At 61.7% G+C, this 13,870-nt stretch overlaps 1 protein-coding gene across 4 annotated transcripts in view; it reads right to left on the reverse strand.

Annotated features, from left to right (window-relative positions):
* The window catches only part of MROH1 (maestro heat like repeat family member 1), an 80,591-nt gene that overhangs the window by 29,200 nt on the left and 37,521 nt on the right, over positions 1-13,870 (reverse strand). Inside the window, exons 20-31 of one of the 4 annotated variants that reach the window (XM_065054675.1) lie at positions 13,160-13,279; positions 11,865-11,987; positions 10,389-10,535; positions 10,229-10,255; positions 8,825-8,947; positions 8,608-8,687; positions 7,192-7,324; positions 5,485-5,580; positions 4,925-5,029; positions 4,382-4,517; positions 2,561-2,673; positions 1,551-1,703 (exon numbers count right to left, since the gene is read on the reverse strand). In XM_065054675.1, the coding sequence (XP_064910747.1) occupies positions 1,551-1,703; positions 2,561-2,673; positions 4,382-4,517; positions 4,925-5,029; positions 5,485-5,580; positions 7,192-7,324; positions 8,608-8,687; positions 8,825-8,947; positions 10,229-10,255; positions 10,389-10,535; positions 11,865-11,987; positions 13,160-13,279 (1,356 nt within the window). Of the gene's footprint in view, positions 1-1,529; positions 1,704-2,560; positions 2,674-4,381; positions 4,518-4,924; positions 5,030-5,484; positions 5,581-7,191; positions 7,325-8,607; positions 8,688-8,824; positions 8,948-10,228; positions 10,256-10,388; positions 10,536-11,864; positions 11,988-13,159; positions 13,280-13,870 lie in introns of all 4 variants that reach the window. The other 3 variants (XM_065054674.1, XM_065054677.1, XM_065054676.1) reach the window with 3 other exon arrangements.

The raw sequence follows: 13,870 nt of genomic DNA on the forward strand, positions 1-13,870 counted from the left end.
GGAGCTCGGCAGCGAGTTCCTGCGAGGAACTTGAGCTGAACGGGGGAGACACCTCAGCACTGCCTGCGAGCTGTAAAACGCGCGTTAAGACCAAGAGGAAGTTCAGGCGCAGACCAGGCCTGGCAGCAAATTCCCGAGATTAAGCGCAGAGCAGGCGAGCGCTCAGGCCCCAGCTGCGCTCGGCGCTGCCGCGACCCCGGGGCTTAGCATCGGTTCGGATTTCAGGATCTGCGCTGGGCTGGAGCTGAGCAAAAGGTGAGTCATGTCAGCTGGAGCAGCCCCATGTAGGAGAGAGGCTCCTAGGTAGCGAGCAGGACTTTTACGCAGGAGCCCTAGTGCAAAAGAGAGCCCAAGGAGTAGCTGCAGAGCCAGTGTTTCCAATTACTGCCGGAGAAAGGGGGAGCTTAGCCCTAAAGGTAGTGGATTAGACAAAAACCCTTCTGCATCCAGCACCTCTAAGCCCTGCGAGCATCCAGACCGGCGTCCCAGCCAGGAGCCTGCGCTCCCCCAGAGCTCACAAAGGTTTCGCGGGGAGCCTGAGCCCATTCTGGTAAAGTGAGCTTGTCCCTGAACTCTTCAACCCGCCGTGGAGCCAGCGCAGAGCCGCTGCCGGCACAGCACAGGAGGAGGAGAAAGAGCGCGCATGCACGTGGGAATGGAGACATACACCCCAACAGCTTTGGGACAAACGTTTCCCTGGCCAGAAATGCAACAGTTGATAGAGAGTCCCCTCAGAGGCGGGTGAAATGTCTCCTGTCTTCTTTGGACCAGCACTGGGGTGGCCAGGGGACCAGGGCAGTGACCGTCCTCGTGCTGGGACATGGGGAGGCCAAACCCAAACCCTGGGGGCAGCTCTGGGCCCCTCATGCCAAGAGACCCTTGAGGTGCTGGAGCGAGTGGAGAGAAGGGAGCGGAGCTGGTGAGGGGCTGGAGCACAAGTGTGATGGAGACTGAGGGAGCTGGGGGTTCAGCTGGAGAACAGGAGCTGAGGGGAGACCTTCTGATCTCTGAACTGCCTGAAAGGAGCTTGGAGCCAGGGGGGTCGGGCTCTGCTCCCCAGGAACAAGCGCCAGGAGCAGAGGAAACGGCCTCAAGTTGCCCAGGGGAGGTTGAGGTTGGATGTGGGAACAATTTCTTCCCCAAAGGGCTGTGGGGCATTGAACAGGCTGCCCAGGGCAGTGCTGGAGTCACCAGCCCTGGAGGGCTGGACAGACGGACACGAGGTTCTCAGGACAGGGGGCAGGGACAGGGTGGGTTATGGTTGGACTTAATGATCTTAAAGGTCTTTTCCAACCCAACTGATTTGACGATTCCATCAGGGCTGGATCCCTCCCTGTGCTGGGCATCCCGCTCTTGCCATCCCCGGCTGCACCAGCGCAGCCCATCGCCCCACCAAACCGCCCGCAGGAGTCACAAGTGGGAATTTATCAAAATATACAGGTGGGGAGAAGGGGCAGCAGCAGCAGGACCCGGCGGGAGCTGCGTTTGTGCCACGGGGGCAGCAACGAGGCCAACGGCTGCAGCTTTACCTTCTCCTGCAGCAGCTTTACCTTCTCCTGCAGCACAGCCCCGCGCTCCTTGAGCAGGGAGTTGATCATGACGGTGGCTGCTCGGGAGCAGTTCTTGTCGGGGTCCGCCAGCCCCTCGAACATGGCGAGCAGGAGGCTCATCAGCTGCTCCGGCGGGATGCGCTTCCCGATCACCTACGGGGAGGGCGAGCGGGGTCAGGCGATGCGTTTTTGTCGCTCTCGGAAGAGCGGGGTCCCTCTGATGACACCGGCAGAGCCCGGGCCGAGGGCCCCAGCTGCAGGATGCCATTCCCCAGCTCAGTGTCCTGTGGGAGCCCAAATCGGTGGTGACGGAGGGGACAAGGGCCAGGACACAGCCCTGAGGGTGGCCCGATAACTTGGGGCTCTCTTGGGATGGGCTGGGACAACACAACAAAGCCATTAACCCCATGCTGGCCAGCACCCAGCAGCTGGGAAGATGCTCCCTCACATCTCAACACATTCTCCAGACCTGAGGGTGGAAAAAGCTGCTGAGTGCAGGAACAACGAGCTCTAGAGCCACCACACGTGAGGAACGGCAGCTTTTCCAGGACAAAAGCATACCACCAGCTTCTCTAGAGCTCCAAGTCCTCCTGGAGCAACACTTGCATGGAAAACGGCCCTCAAAGAGGAGCTCGGCTCCCACAAGAGCAGAGCGCTGGGGGCTGAAGGGCTCGGGCTGCGTGTCAGAACCCTGAGCGGTGACGCCAAGCCACAGCCCAGCCAGGGATGGGTCCCTGCCGGTGTCACCGCACCCATGGCATCTGCACATGTGTCCTCGTGCCCAAAGCGGGGACCAGCAGCTTCCCCATGGGGGTGAGCCACTCCGAGCATCCCCGAGCAGGCCAGGAGTGTTCTCCAGGTGGAGAAGACTCCAGCGGCTGGTTCCCATTGCCAAACTGGGGCTCCCCAGCGGCGACCAGCCCGTGAGCTGCTCAGCACAGATGAGGCATCGAGCGCTGGGCAGGTCCCGCTCCTCAGCTCCGGCACCCTGGACTTGCCCTGCGCCTTACCATGGCGATGTTGGTGCAGGTGTGGAACAGAACGGTGAAGTCGGGCTCCTCCAGGCCTTTCTTCAGAGCTTTCAGCCCCTCCACCATCTCATCTCGGTGGTCCCGGGCAAAACCTGGGGCCAGAGGGAGCATTCGGTGAGCAGCATCAATGACGCTTTACCCGGCCGTGCTGCACTGAGCTGGGTTTGACCTGCGAGCTGGCGCAGCTGCCAGGAAGGAGCCAAGGAACCAAAGTGCTGCCCAGGGCCAGGGTGACTGCCCTGCACGGGGAGCAGGACCGCAAGTGCTCTCTGCTCTGCCCAGAGCCTCCGCTCGGGCTGGGGAAGGGGAGGACTGACCCCTCCTGGAGAGAGGAGGAATTGCAGCCTGAACACAGCTCAGAAACCTGCGCTCAGGCCTGGGGAGAACCCCCACCACCACCCATGTTCTGCACCGGCCCCGTTCCTGCTGCAAACCGCGTCTGCAGGTCACTCCTGCAGGTCCGTGTACATGGAGGGATCGTAGAGTCACAGGTGGTTTGGGTTGGAGGGACCTTCAAAGGTCACCCGGTCCAGCCTTGGGGACATCGTCACCAGCTCAGGGTGCTCAGAGCCCCGTCCAGCCTGGCCTGGGGTGTCTCAGGGATGGTTCAGCCACCACCTCTGGGAACCTGGGCCAGGCTCTCACCACCTTCAGCATGGCAAATTAATCCTCATATCCAGCCTGAATCTCCTTCCTTTAGTTTAAAACCATCACCTAATAACCTAATAACCTAATGAAATTTAACAAGGGAAAGTGTAGAGTCCTGCACCTGGGCAGGAACAACCCCAGGTTCCAGTATAGGTTGGGACATTACATATTAGAGAGCAGTGTAGGGGAAAGGGAGCTGGGGGTCCTGGGGACAGCAGGGTGACCATGAGCCAGCACTGGGCCCTTGTGGCCAGGAAGCCAATGGGACCTGGGGTGGGTTAGAAGGGGGGGTCAGTAGCTCAGAGAGGTTCTCCTGCCCCTCTGCTCTGCCCTGGGGAGACCACACCTGGAATATTGTGTCCAGCTGTGGCCCCTCAGTTCCAGCAGGACAGGGAACTGCTGCAGAGAGTCCAGCGCAGCCACCAAGATGCTGGAGGGAGTGGAGCATCTCCCGTGTGAGGAAAGGCTGAGGGAGCTGGGGCTCTGGAGCTGGACAAGAGGACACTGAGGGGGGACCTCATTAATGTTTATAAATATATAAAGGGTGAGTGCCATGAGGATGGAGCCAGGCTCTTCTCGGTGGCAAACAATGATAGGACAAGGGGTAATGGGATCAAGCTGGAACACAAGAGGTTCCACTTAAATTTGAGAAGAAACTTGTTCCCAGTGAGGGTGGCAGAGCCTGGCCCAGGCTGCCCAGGGGGTTGTGGAGTCTCCTTCTGTGCAGACATTCCAACCCCCTGGACACCTTCCTGTGTCACCTCAGCTGGGTGTTCCTGCTCCGGGGGGTTGCGCTGGATGAGTTTTGAGGTACCTTCCAATCCCAAACATACTGTGATACTGTGATACTGTCATCACCCCTTGTCCTATCGCAACAGACCCTGCTCCAAACTCTGTCCCCATCTTTCTCATCAGTCCCTTTTAAGTACAGAAAGGCCGCACTAAGGTGTCCCCGGAGCTTCTCCTCCCCAGGCTGAACCCCCAGCTCTCTCAGCCTTTCTCCCCAGAGCTGTTCAGCTCTCAGACAATTTTTGTGGCTCCTCTGGCCCCACTGGGGTCTGGATGGGACGGGCACCCCCGGCCACAGAGAAGGGGGTTCCCGCTGCCGTCCCCAACCCCCCTCCAGCACCCAAACCCCCCTCCAGCACCCACCCTCATAGCAGAGCTGGATGTAGAGCAGGGAGTAGACGCAGTCGATGGCGTGTTGGCGAACGCTGGCCAGGGAGTCCGAGCAGCGCGGGGAGAAGAGAGCGATGAGGACGCCCAGGTTGTAGAAGGGGATGATGGTCTGTAGGGGTGACACACACAGGGGACACTCACGAGGAGAGCTCGGGGCCACAAGGACAGCGTTTCCCTGCCACCATGAACTTTCCCTTGCAGGGAAAGTTCACATTGGATGTGGGGAACAATTTCTTCCCCAAAGGGCTGTGGGGCATTGAACAGGCTGCCCAGGGCAGTGCTGGAGTCACCAGCCCTGGAGGGCTGGACAGATGGACATGAGGTTCTCAGGACAGGGGGCAGGGACAGGGTGGGTTATGGTTGGACGTGATGATCTGGAGGGGCTTTTCCAACCAAAACGATCCTGTGGTTTTATGAAACCACCCTGGCACCCCGCGGGCAGGGACGCGCGTGTGAGCCCCAGCAAGGCAAACAGTGTCGGGAAGGAGGAGACGCCGGGGCGCCGCGTTCACTCACGCTGACGTTCAGCTTGCTCAGGTAGAAGTCCAGCAAGGCGGCGCTGACCTCCACCGCCCGCTGCCGCTCGTGCTCCTTGCTCGACTTGATCCAGGGGCCTAAATGCTGCAGGGGAAAAGCGTCAGGAGGGAGAATCCTACAGTCGTAGAGGAGAGCAGCGGCTCGGCGGCTGTGCCACGTGTCCTTCAGCCCGCGGTGCACACGTGGGCTGTAGGAACCCCGTCCTCATCCCAACCAGCTTCCTCTGGCTCATCTGCAGGACAAGGCTGGGGCTCTGGCTCCTGGGGAGGCTGCGGGGATGTCCCCCCACCACACGCTGCCCACCATCCTCAGGCACAGGGACGATCGCCCGCGTCCTCCCCTGGAGACCGTGTCCCAGTGGGGCAGCTGTGCCGCGTGCCCGGTGCGAGCAGGAGGGGACAGTGTCCACCGGACCTCCCGTCCCACGGAGAAGCAAGGACCAGCGCCACCAACTCCCCCCGGCTCCAAAGCTGCCTTGTCATCTCTGGGGTCACCTGGGCTTCCCACTGCTCCCCAAAGAGCCCCCCAAAGCCACTCACCGCAAACATGTCCTGCAGCCCGTGGGGGGTCAGGCTCCTCTGCAGGAGGCTCTTCAGCAGGTCTTTCAGGGCACTGATGGTGTCACCGTACAGCACCTGAGGGGAAACGGGGATCACAGGCGCTGCACCATGGCCCGGAGAGACATAGAACCATAGGATTACAGAGTGTCCTGAGCTGGAGGGACCCACGGGATCATCAGTTCCAGCTCCTGTCCCTGCCCAGGACACCCCACAGGTCACCCCGTGTGTCTGAGGACGGTGTCCAGTCTCTTGTTGAACACTGTCAGGTTGGGCCGTGACCCCTCCCTGGGGAGCCTGTTCCAGAGCTGGGGAGCCTGTTCCGGAGCTCACAGTTTCCTTCCAGGACTTATTTTGGGATAAACCTCCCCCAAAATAAAAGCTACGAAGCTTCATAGGATGGAAGGGAAAGGGCAAAAAGGTTATTAATTCCAGTTTTGGGCCAGCTGCCCGCAAACCTCGCGGCGGGGCTGCGCGGCGATGCGCCGGAGCACGGGCTGCTCCGCACCGCCCGGCAGCTGCAACAACTTCATTAGCGCCGTGTTATTTTCATTCATTAAGCACTCGACCGCAGCCGAGAAGCAGCTGCAGCCTTTCAAAAGCTGGTTATGTAAAGGCCCCCTCTACCCCACAGGGTTTCCAGCATCGTTTGGTTTTTCCCCTGAAGGGAGTTCGTGCTCTTATTAGCAGCGTTTGGGTTTGCTGATAAGCTCATCCTTTCTCACTCGCTGTCGGCACAGACGGGCCAGGCGCTGGTCGGGAGATAAGCGAGCGGGGGAAGCGATGCAGCTCGTCCCCAAGGTGAATCACAAACAGGCTTTTCCCACGGCTGAGCCCACGGTTCACGGCACCGTCAAAAAGCATCTGTGCTGCCCCAAAAGCGACGGCCCCGAGCAGCTGTGACCGCAGAGCAAAGCCCTGTCGCGCTGGCAGGTCGCGATGTGGGCTCTGCACCAGCTCCGTGCTGCTGGCGCCGAGTCCGGGCAGGGATCCGGGCAGCACCGGCAGCTCCCTGCCCGCCTCATGGAATCACGGGTGGTTTGGGCTGGAGAGACATCAGAGCCCCCCCAGTGCCCCCCTGCCATGAGCAGGGACATTTCCCAGCTCAGGGTGCTCAGAGCCCCGTCCAGCTCTGGGGTGTCTCAGGGATGGTTCATCTACCACCTCTCTGGGAACCTGGGCCAGGCTCTCACCACCCTCACTGCAAAGCACTCTGATATCCAGCCTGAATCTTTCTCCTTCAGTTTAAAACCATCACCCCTTGACCTGTCACAACAGACCCTGCTCCAAACTCTGTCCCCATCTTTCTCATCAGCCCCTTTTAATTACTGAAAGGCCGCACTAAGGCGTCCCCGGAGCTTCTCCTTCCCAGGCTGAACCCCCAGCTCTCTCAGCCTTTCTCCCCAGAGCTGTTCAGCCCTCGGCCCATTCCCGTGTCCCTCCTCTGTCCCGCTCCAGCAGCTCCATGTCTGGCTGGCGCTGGACCCCAGGGCTGGCCGCAGAGATCAGGGGGTCAGCACAGGGGCAGGACCCCCCAGTGCTGCTCACATTGCTCCGGGTGCAGCCCAAGATGCCATCGGCTCTCTGGGCTGCCAGCACATGTTGCCGGCTCATGTCACATCGCCCACCCCCAGGACCCCCGAGCCCCTCTGGGCAGGGCTGCTCGCAGCCCCGGTGCTGCCACCGCACCTCCCGGTACCCGGCGTCGGCTCCGTCCTCGTCCCTGTCCCTCCCCGGCTCCGGCGGCAGGGCCAGCACGCTGCCCAGGCAGGTGTCCAGCAGCTCCGTCCTGTCTGGGTCACCCAGGTGTGGCTCCAGTAACCTGGTCCCAGGTTAAGGAAGCAATGCGGATGCATCGATCGTGACGGGAGCACCGGTCAGCTGGGAATGGGGGATTTAAGACACATTCCTGCTGGCGCGACTCCATACCAAGTGGCACCGGTTTAAGGGGAAGCGGGCAGAGCGTCCCCAGTGTCTGTGTCAGGAGCTGGGACGTGCCGAAGTATTTTTAACTGGATCTCAAAAGTCATCTGGTGTAACTGAGAGAGCAGCGCCCTTGGCTCTGGTGTGCACCAGGAACATTGACTGCAGAGCCCAACGAGAATGGAGACCGAGGGCTTGGGGAGGCGCAGCCGTGCCGACCCAACCGTGCCGACCCAACCGTGCCGACCCAACCGCGTCCTTCCACATGGCAGGAATCTTAGAATCACTTTGCTTGGAAAAGCCCCTGAAGGTCACCGAGTCCAACCATAACCCACCCCGGCACTGCCCCCTGTCCTGAGAACCTCGTGTCCGTCTGTCCAGCCCTCCAGGGCTGGTGACTCCAGCACTGCCCTGGGCAGCCTGTTCAATGCCCCACAGCCCTTTGGGGAAGAAATTGTTCCCACATCCAACCTCAACCTCCCCTGGGCAACTTGAGGCCGTTTCCTCTGCTCCTGGCGCTTGTTCCTGGGGAGCAGAGCCCGACCCCCCTGGCTCCAAGCTCCTTTCAGGCAGTTCAGAGATCAGAAGGTCTCCCCTCAGCTCCTGTTCTCCAGCTGAACCCCCAGGTCCCTCAGTCTCCATCACACTTGTGCTCCAGCCCCTCACCAGCTCCGCTCCCTTCTCTCCACTCGCTCCAGCACCTCAAGGGTTTCTTGGCGCGAGGGGCCCAGCGCTGCCCCCAGGGTTCGGGTTTGTCCCCCCAGGTCCCAGCACAGGGACGGTCACTGCGCTGGTCCCGCTGGCCACCCCAGTGCTGGGACCAGCCAGGACCCTGTGGCCTCTTGGCCACCTGGGCACCCGCTGGCTCGTGTTCAGCCGCTGGCACCAACACCCCCAGCTCCTTTTCTTCTCCAGCCGCTGTTCCCCAGCTGCAGCTCCATGGGGTTGTTGTGACCCCAGTGCAGGGCCCGGCACGTGGCCTTGGTGACCCTCAGACCATTGGCCTCAGCCCACTGATCCGGCTGGGCCAGCACAGCGCTGTTAACACCCCACCGAGGGAGAACACCCCGGCTCTGCCGTCAGACCCGCACGGCAAACTGGGGAGCGGGGTCAGGCTCTGTGGGCACAGCGCTCCAGCGAGCACAGCCCTGCGAGCGGCTTTTCCGCAGGGATGAAGGATACACCAGGTACGTGCAGACGATCATCGCCCGCTGGCGAACCGGCGTGCGCATCGTGTCCAGCGGTTCTGCTTTGATTAACTCCTGGAAGGCAGAACAAGCGACGGTTACAGTCCCGCTCACACCAGACCCCGCTCTGCAGATGCACCAGCCACCCCTGTGCCCAACTGGGAACCTTCCCGGTGGCCCCCAGGCCAGGCCACCCCAGGCCTTGCTCTTACCACCATCTGGGCCACCAGCTCAGCTTTGCGGGAGAAGATGAAGTCCCCGCACTTGGCACCGTTGTCGATGGCTTGGCTGATCATGCAGATGCTCCGGATGAGGCACAGCTTCAGGGTCAGGTCCTGCGAGCACAACCCGGGGTGAGAAGTGAACACCAGGCTTAGGACACGACCAGAACTCGCCGTCCCACCCAGCGCTGCCGTCCATGCGGGACAACTGGTGTTCAGGCTGAGCTCAAAGCCTGGCCTTGCCAGCAGCAGCACGTGGGCTCAGCTCTGTGCTCTATGTCCACGTCCCCTGGTGACCGGGGAGCACAGGGGACACTGTCCCCATTGTCACACACCAACTGGAGCTCCCTGGCAGGACACGGGACGAGGACGGTCCTGCCAGGGTCTGCAGCACCCTGAGCAACTCCTCCTGCGCAGCTCGGGCTCTGGGACAGGGGACACGGGCCCGAGGAGGCACCAGCCCTCCCTGCGAGCCGGTGGCTCCGTGGGTGGTGACCACAGCCCCACGGAGGAGGTGGACCCGCTCGTCAGGCTGCCGGCTCGTTAGCACGGCAAAGGGGATAACGACCTTCAGGCCTGTTTACATCCCCAAGACGGGGCCCCTCGCCCCATTAAACACCCTCCCCCAGTCCCAGCCCTCACCCCCCCTTCAGTGAGACCCCCGGGACAGCCGAGGGACCAGAAGTGGTTTGAGCGAGCAGGTCCCAGCCCGGGGGCCAGAGATGCTCTGCAGAAGCCGTTAGTGCCAGCGGGAGCCCAGGAGGAAAACGCATTAGTGGAGCCCGGCGCAGGAGTCCTTGGCTGACAGTTCACCCTGAAAAACGCCATTCGTCTCCATCAGACTCAAAACCCCGACACACTTCAAAACACAGCCCCTCGTTGCCCCCCAGGACAGTAACCTGGCTCTTAATATCTGCCTCTTTGAATTATTGTTCTGGGGGGGAAGCAGGATGATTAGTTTAGTGGATTAGAGCCGAGTGGCGAGGTGGTTCCCCAGCAAAGCGCGTTGGGGGGACCCGGGGATCCCAACTGTGCCACGACAGAGCCCTGAGCAACCCCGGTCCTCTTCGTCTCGCCACGAGCGCCGACCAGAGCAGCTCGCACCCTGCTGGGGTGGGCTCTGGGCTCCAGCGTGTGAGGCCAAGGCGGCTGTGGGCAGCCCAGCAATTCACCTACAGCTCCTCCCTGCCACAAAGGCATTTTCCCTTCCCTTTGCTGTGAATTTTGGCACTTTCAGGCAATGGTTGGAGCCTGGAGGACGGGATGGGGAGCTCAGAGCGCTCCCCTGGTCCCCGGGCGCTGCTGCGGGCAGAGCTCCAGGGAACCCGGAGCGAGAGGCAGACAGAGAGCAGGACAGAGCAGAGAGCAGCTCAGGTTTAATGCCTCACACTGTACCTTGGTTTCTACCTTTATTCCCAGAACCTGAACGAGTGAAAAAACAAGACACGTTAGCAACGCAGGAGTGAGGAGACTCCACAGGGAATGACCGTGGGGGGGTCCCAGCACCCACGCAGCCCGGCTGCCCCACGGGAGGCCGGGGGGCCCAGCAGCTCACCTTGGTGTTGAAGTACTGGAAGATGTTCTTGAGGATGTCTGTTTCGATCCTGGCCAGCACCAGCTCCTTGGGCGCGTACATGGCCACGTAACCGTAGCACAGGATGAGGGTGCTCTTGATTTTCTCCACTTCGTTGTCACTACGGTCCTGTTAGAGCAGATGAGGATGTTAACGGGGGGAACAGCAGGGAAGTTAATGGGGGAGCCAGGGCTGGTTCTTCTTCTAGAAGGAAACAGAGCTGGTGAGGGGCTGGAGCACAAGTGTGATGGAGACTGAGGGACCTGGGGGTTCAGCTGGAGAACAGGAGCTGAGGGGAGACCTTCTGATCTCTGAACTGCCTGAAAGGAGCTTGGAGCCAGGGGGGTCGGGCTCTGCTCCCCAGGAACAAGCGCCAGGAGCAGAGGAAATGGCCTCAAGTTGCCCAGGGGAGGTTGAGGTTGGATGTGGGAACAATTTCTTCCCCAAAGGGCTGTGGGGCATTGAACAGGCTGCCCAGGGCAGTGCTGGAGTCACCAGCCCTGGAGGGCTGGACAGACGGACACGAGGTTCTCAGGACAGGGGGCAGCGCCAGGTTATGGTTGGACTTGGTGACCTTGAGCGACTCTTCCAACCAAAACAATTCTGTGATTCCCAGGTCTCACAAGGACACGAGGGCCCCTCCAGGCGTGTTTTGGGCCTTCGCTTCCCTTCCTTTTTGTGCTGGCAGCGACCTCCGGAGCCCGGACGGAGCACCGGCCGTCCGATCAGGCGCTGTTCGTGCAGCGCGGCTCTGCCCGACGCACCAGCGCCGTTTGCCATCGAGCGTTACCTGTCAGACATGCTGGGAAGCACCCAAGACCCAGCCTGGCCACATTAACCAGGTAAATTGCTGGTTAATTAACACGCTAGAAATCAGCATCCACTGGCCGTACCCAGCACTGCTAAAGGCTTCGCCCACACCACCCCAGGTTCATGGCCAACCCCCCGTACTACGGCCAAGGGACCGGGCAGCACAAGGGCTCCCTGGCCCAGCTCCGGGCACCCTCCTGCCGGGGGCCGAGGTCTGTTCCGTGCCCCCCAGCACCCACCCTGCCCCTCAGACACCAGATTGGGCATTAAACCAGCCACCCGGGTGAGAAAACGTGCGGAAAGGCTTTTGCTGCCAGCGCTCGGGGCACAGAGCACCCCGACCGCTGGGTGTGCAGGGGACCGCTGTCAGCACCCACAGCCAGACCACGCCGGGGCCCCCCGGCCCCTGCAGGAGCCAAGCTGTGGCTGGTCCGAGCCCACCCGCGAGCAAACAGCTCCAGGGGAACACGAGCCCACGGGGCCGGGAGCCAGGGGAGCGACACGGGGGTGTCCCAGGCCCGAGCCCAGCGCCCTGAGGTGGGACACGAGCTCCTCTCCCTGGCGGCTCCAGCACACGCCGCAGCTGAAGAAGCCGGGGTGAGGCTCTTGGCGCCGGCTGCGCCGCGGCGGGGGCCCCTCGGCTCTTACCTTGAAGATACTGAACAGCCCCACGGATTTCTTGAAGACATCAGACTTAACAAAATCTTCCAGCTTGGCCAGGGTTTCCTCCAGGTGATTTATCGCACAGATCCCGAAGCAGGAAGCCAGTCCCTGGAGGAAGCAGAGAAAACACATTAGCCGACAGCTATTAATTCCCCAGCCCCAGCTGACACTTCAAATGAGCCTGTTTATTGGTTTTAATCCCCCGCACCTGAGCCGTGCCCAGCTGGGTCAGCCCTGGCAGCCAGGGATGCATCCCCGGGGGACAGAGGACACAATGACGCTGTCCTTGCCCGGGTGACAGGCTGGGACACGGCTCCAGAGCAGCCGCGGGCTCAGCGCGGACACGACACTCAGGTGCCAGCCGCTCTGCGGGAGACGGGAGCCCGCTCTGGAAGCGAGAGCAAAGCCGGGCTTAGCAGGTCCTGCCTCTCTGCCCAGCCTCCAGGTGCAGCGAGCTGGGCTGAGGCTCCATAAACAGTCTATTCAAGAGCAGCCCTGCCTGGAGCTGCATAAGCTGGAGCCGAGCTGGGCAGCGAGCTCGTGTTTGCACGGAACAGCGGCACCGAGCGCGGCGTCTGCCCCATCGAGTACAGAGGGAAACCAGAGCGCGAGTCAGGCCAGGCCGAGCTTAACCCCAACCTCAGCTCCAGGGCAGACAAGGAGGGTTTGAGCGGGTGGTGAAGCAAACGCTGCAAAGCATCCGCCAGCAGGTGAGTTTTCAGCAGGGCCTGTTGCGATAGGACAAGGGGTGGTGGTTTTAAACTAAAGGAGGGAGATCCAGACCAGACATAAGAAAGGATTTTTGCCCCTGAGGGTGGTGAGAGCCTGGCCCAGGTTCCCAGAGAGGTGGTAGATGAACCATCCCTGAGACACCCCAGGCCAGGCTGGACGGGGCTCTGAGCACCCTGAGCTGGTGAAGATGTCCCTGTCATGGCAGGGGGGGCACTGGGGGGCTGGGAAGGTCCTTCAACCCAAACCATCTGTGATTCAACGACTTCCCCGCGGCAGCAGCTCCACCAGCTCGCTCAGGGCTGGGAAACAGCACCTGTCCCAGTCTGGGGCCACACGTCACTTCAAACGGTGTCCCAAGGCCCCAGCCGCTGGGTTGCTGCGGGTGGGCTCTCCCCATTTCCCCGGGCTCATTCACCCCACAACCCGTTCTCCAGGGGGTCCAAGCACAGCGCAGACACGGTTGGACCAGAAAAGAAAGGTCCAGTGTGGCGGGCCTGCTCTCCGGGTCCCTCAGGATGGCCCTCGGGATGCTGGGCACAACTCCTCACCTCCCTTTCCACCTCCTCGTGGTATCTGGCCGTTTCCAGGAGCTCCTGGAGCTGCTTTAGCACGAGGTCTTTGCTGGCGCACGCCCCGAGCGTCGTCCCGATGCATTTGTACAGGAAATTCTGGAAGGGCAAGAGGAACGTCACCGCCCGTGACCCCGCTCGGAGGCTTGAGCACGCGGCCATTCCCCCCCGCAGCACGCCGGAGCCTCATGCCCAGAGGCAAAGGTGCATGTAGAGCCCGGCCCCGAGCAGCCGGGACACCCAGAGCACTGGGACCAACGTCCCATCGCAGCGCGGCGCTCGGTCCAAGGAACAGCCTCCCCACCCAGGCGCCCTCGGGTAAGCCTGATCGGCGGCTCAGGGTCCAAATACGCCCTTAAGCCCCGAAGGGCTCTGAGCCAGGAACAGGTCTGACCAAACCCTCGCTGCTGCCCGGGGAGAATCAGAGTCACCGCAACAGAGGCAGCACCGGGACAGACTGCCCAGCGATGCCTCCGCCAAACCGGGCTCAGCCCCGGCTGCTCCTGCCCCTGCACAAACACCCCCTACCCAAGGAGACCCCATCTTGATGGAGACCCCATCCTGATGGAGACCCCATCCTGATGGAGACCCCATCTTGATGGAGGCCCCATCCCGATGGAGGCCCCATCCCGATGGAGGCCCCATCCCGATGGAGACCCCATCCTGATGGAGACCCCATCCTGATGGAGA

Source organism: Columba livia, chromosome 2, assembly GCF_036013475.1.
Source record: "Columba livia isolate bColLiv1 breed racing homer chromosome 2, bColLiv1.pat.W.v2, whole genome shotgun sequence".
Taxonomy (NCBI): domain Eukaryota; kingdom Metazoa; phylum Chordata; class Aves; order Columbiformes; family Columbidae; genus Columba; species Columba livia.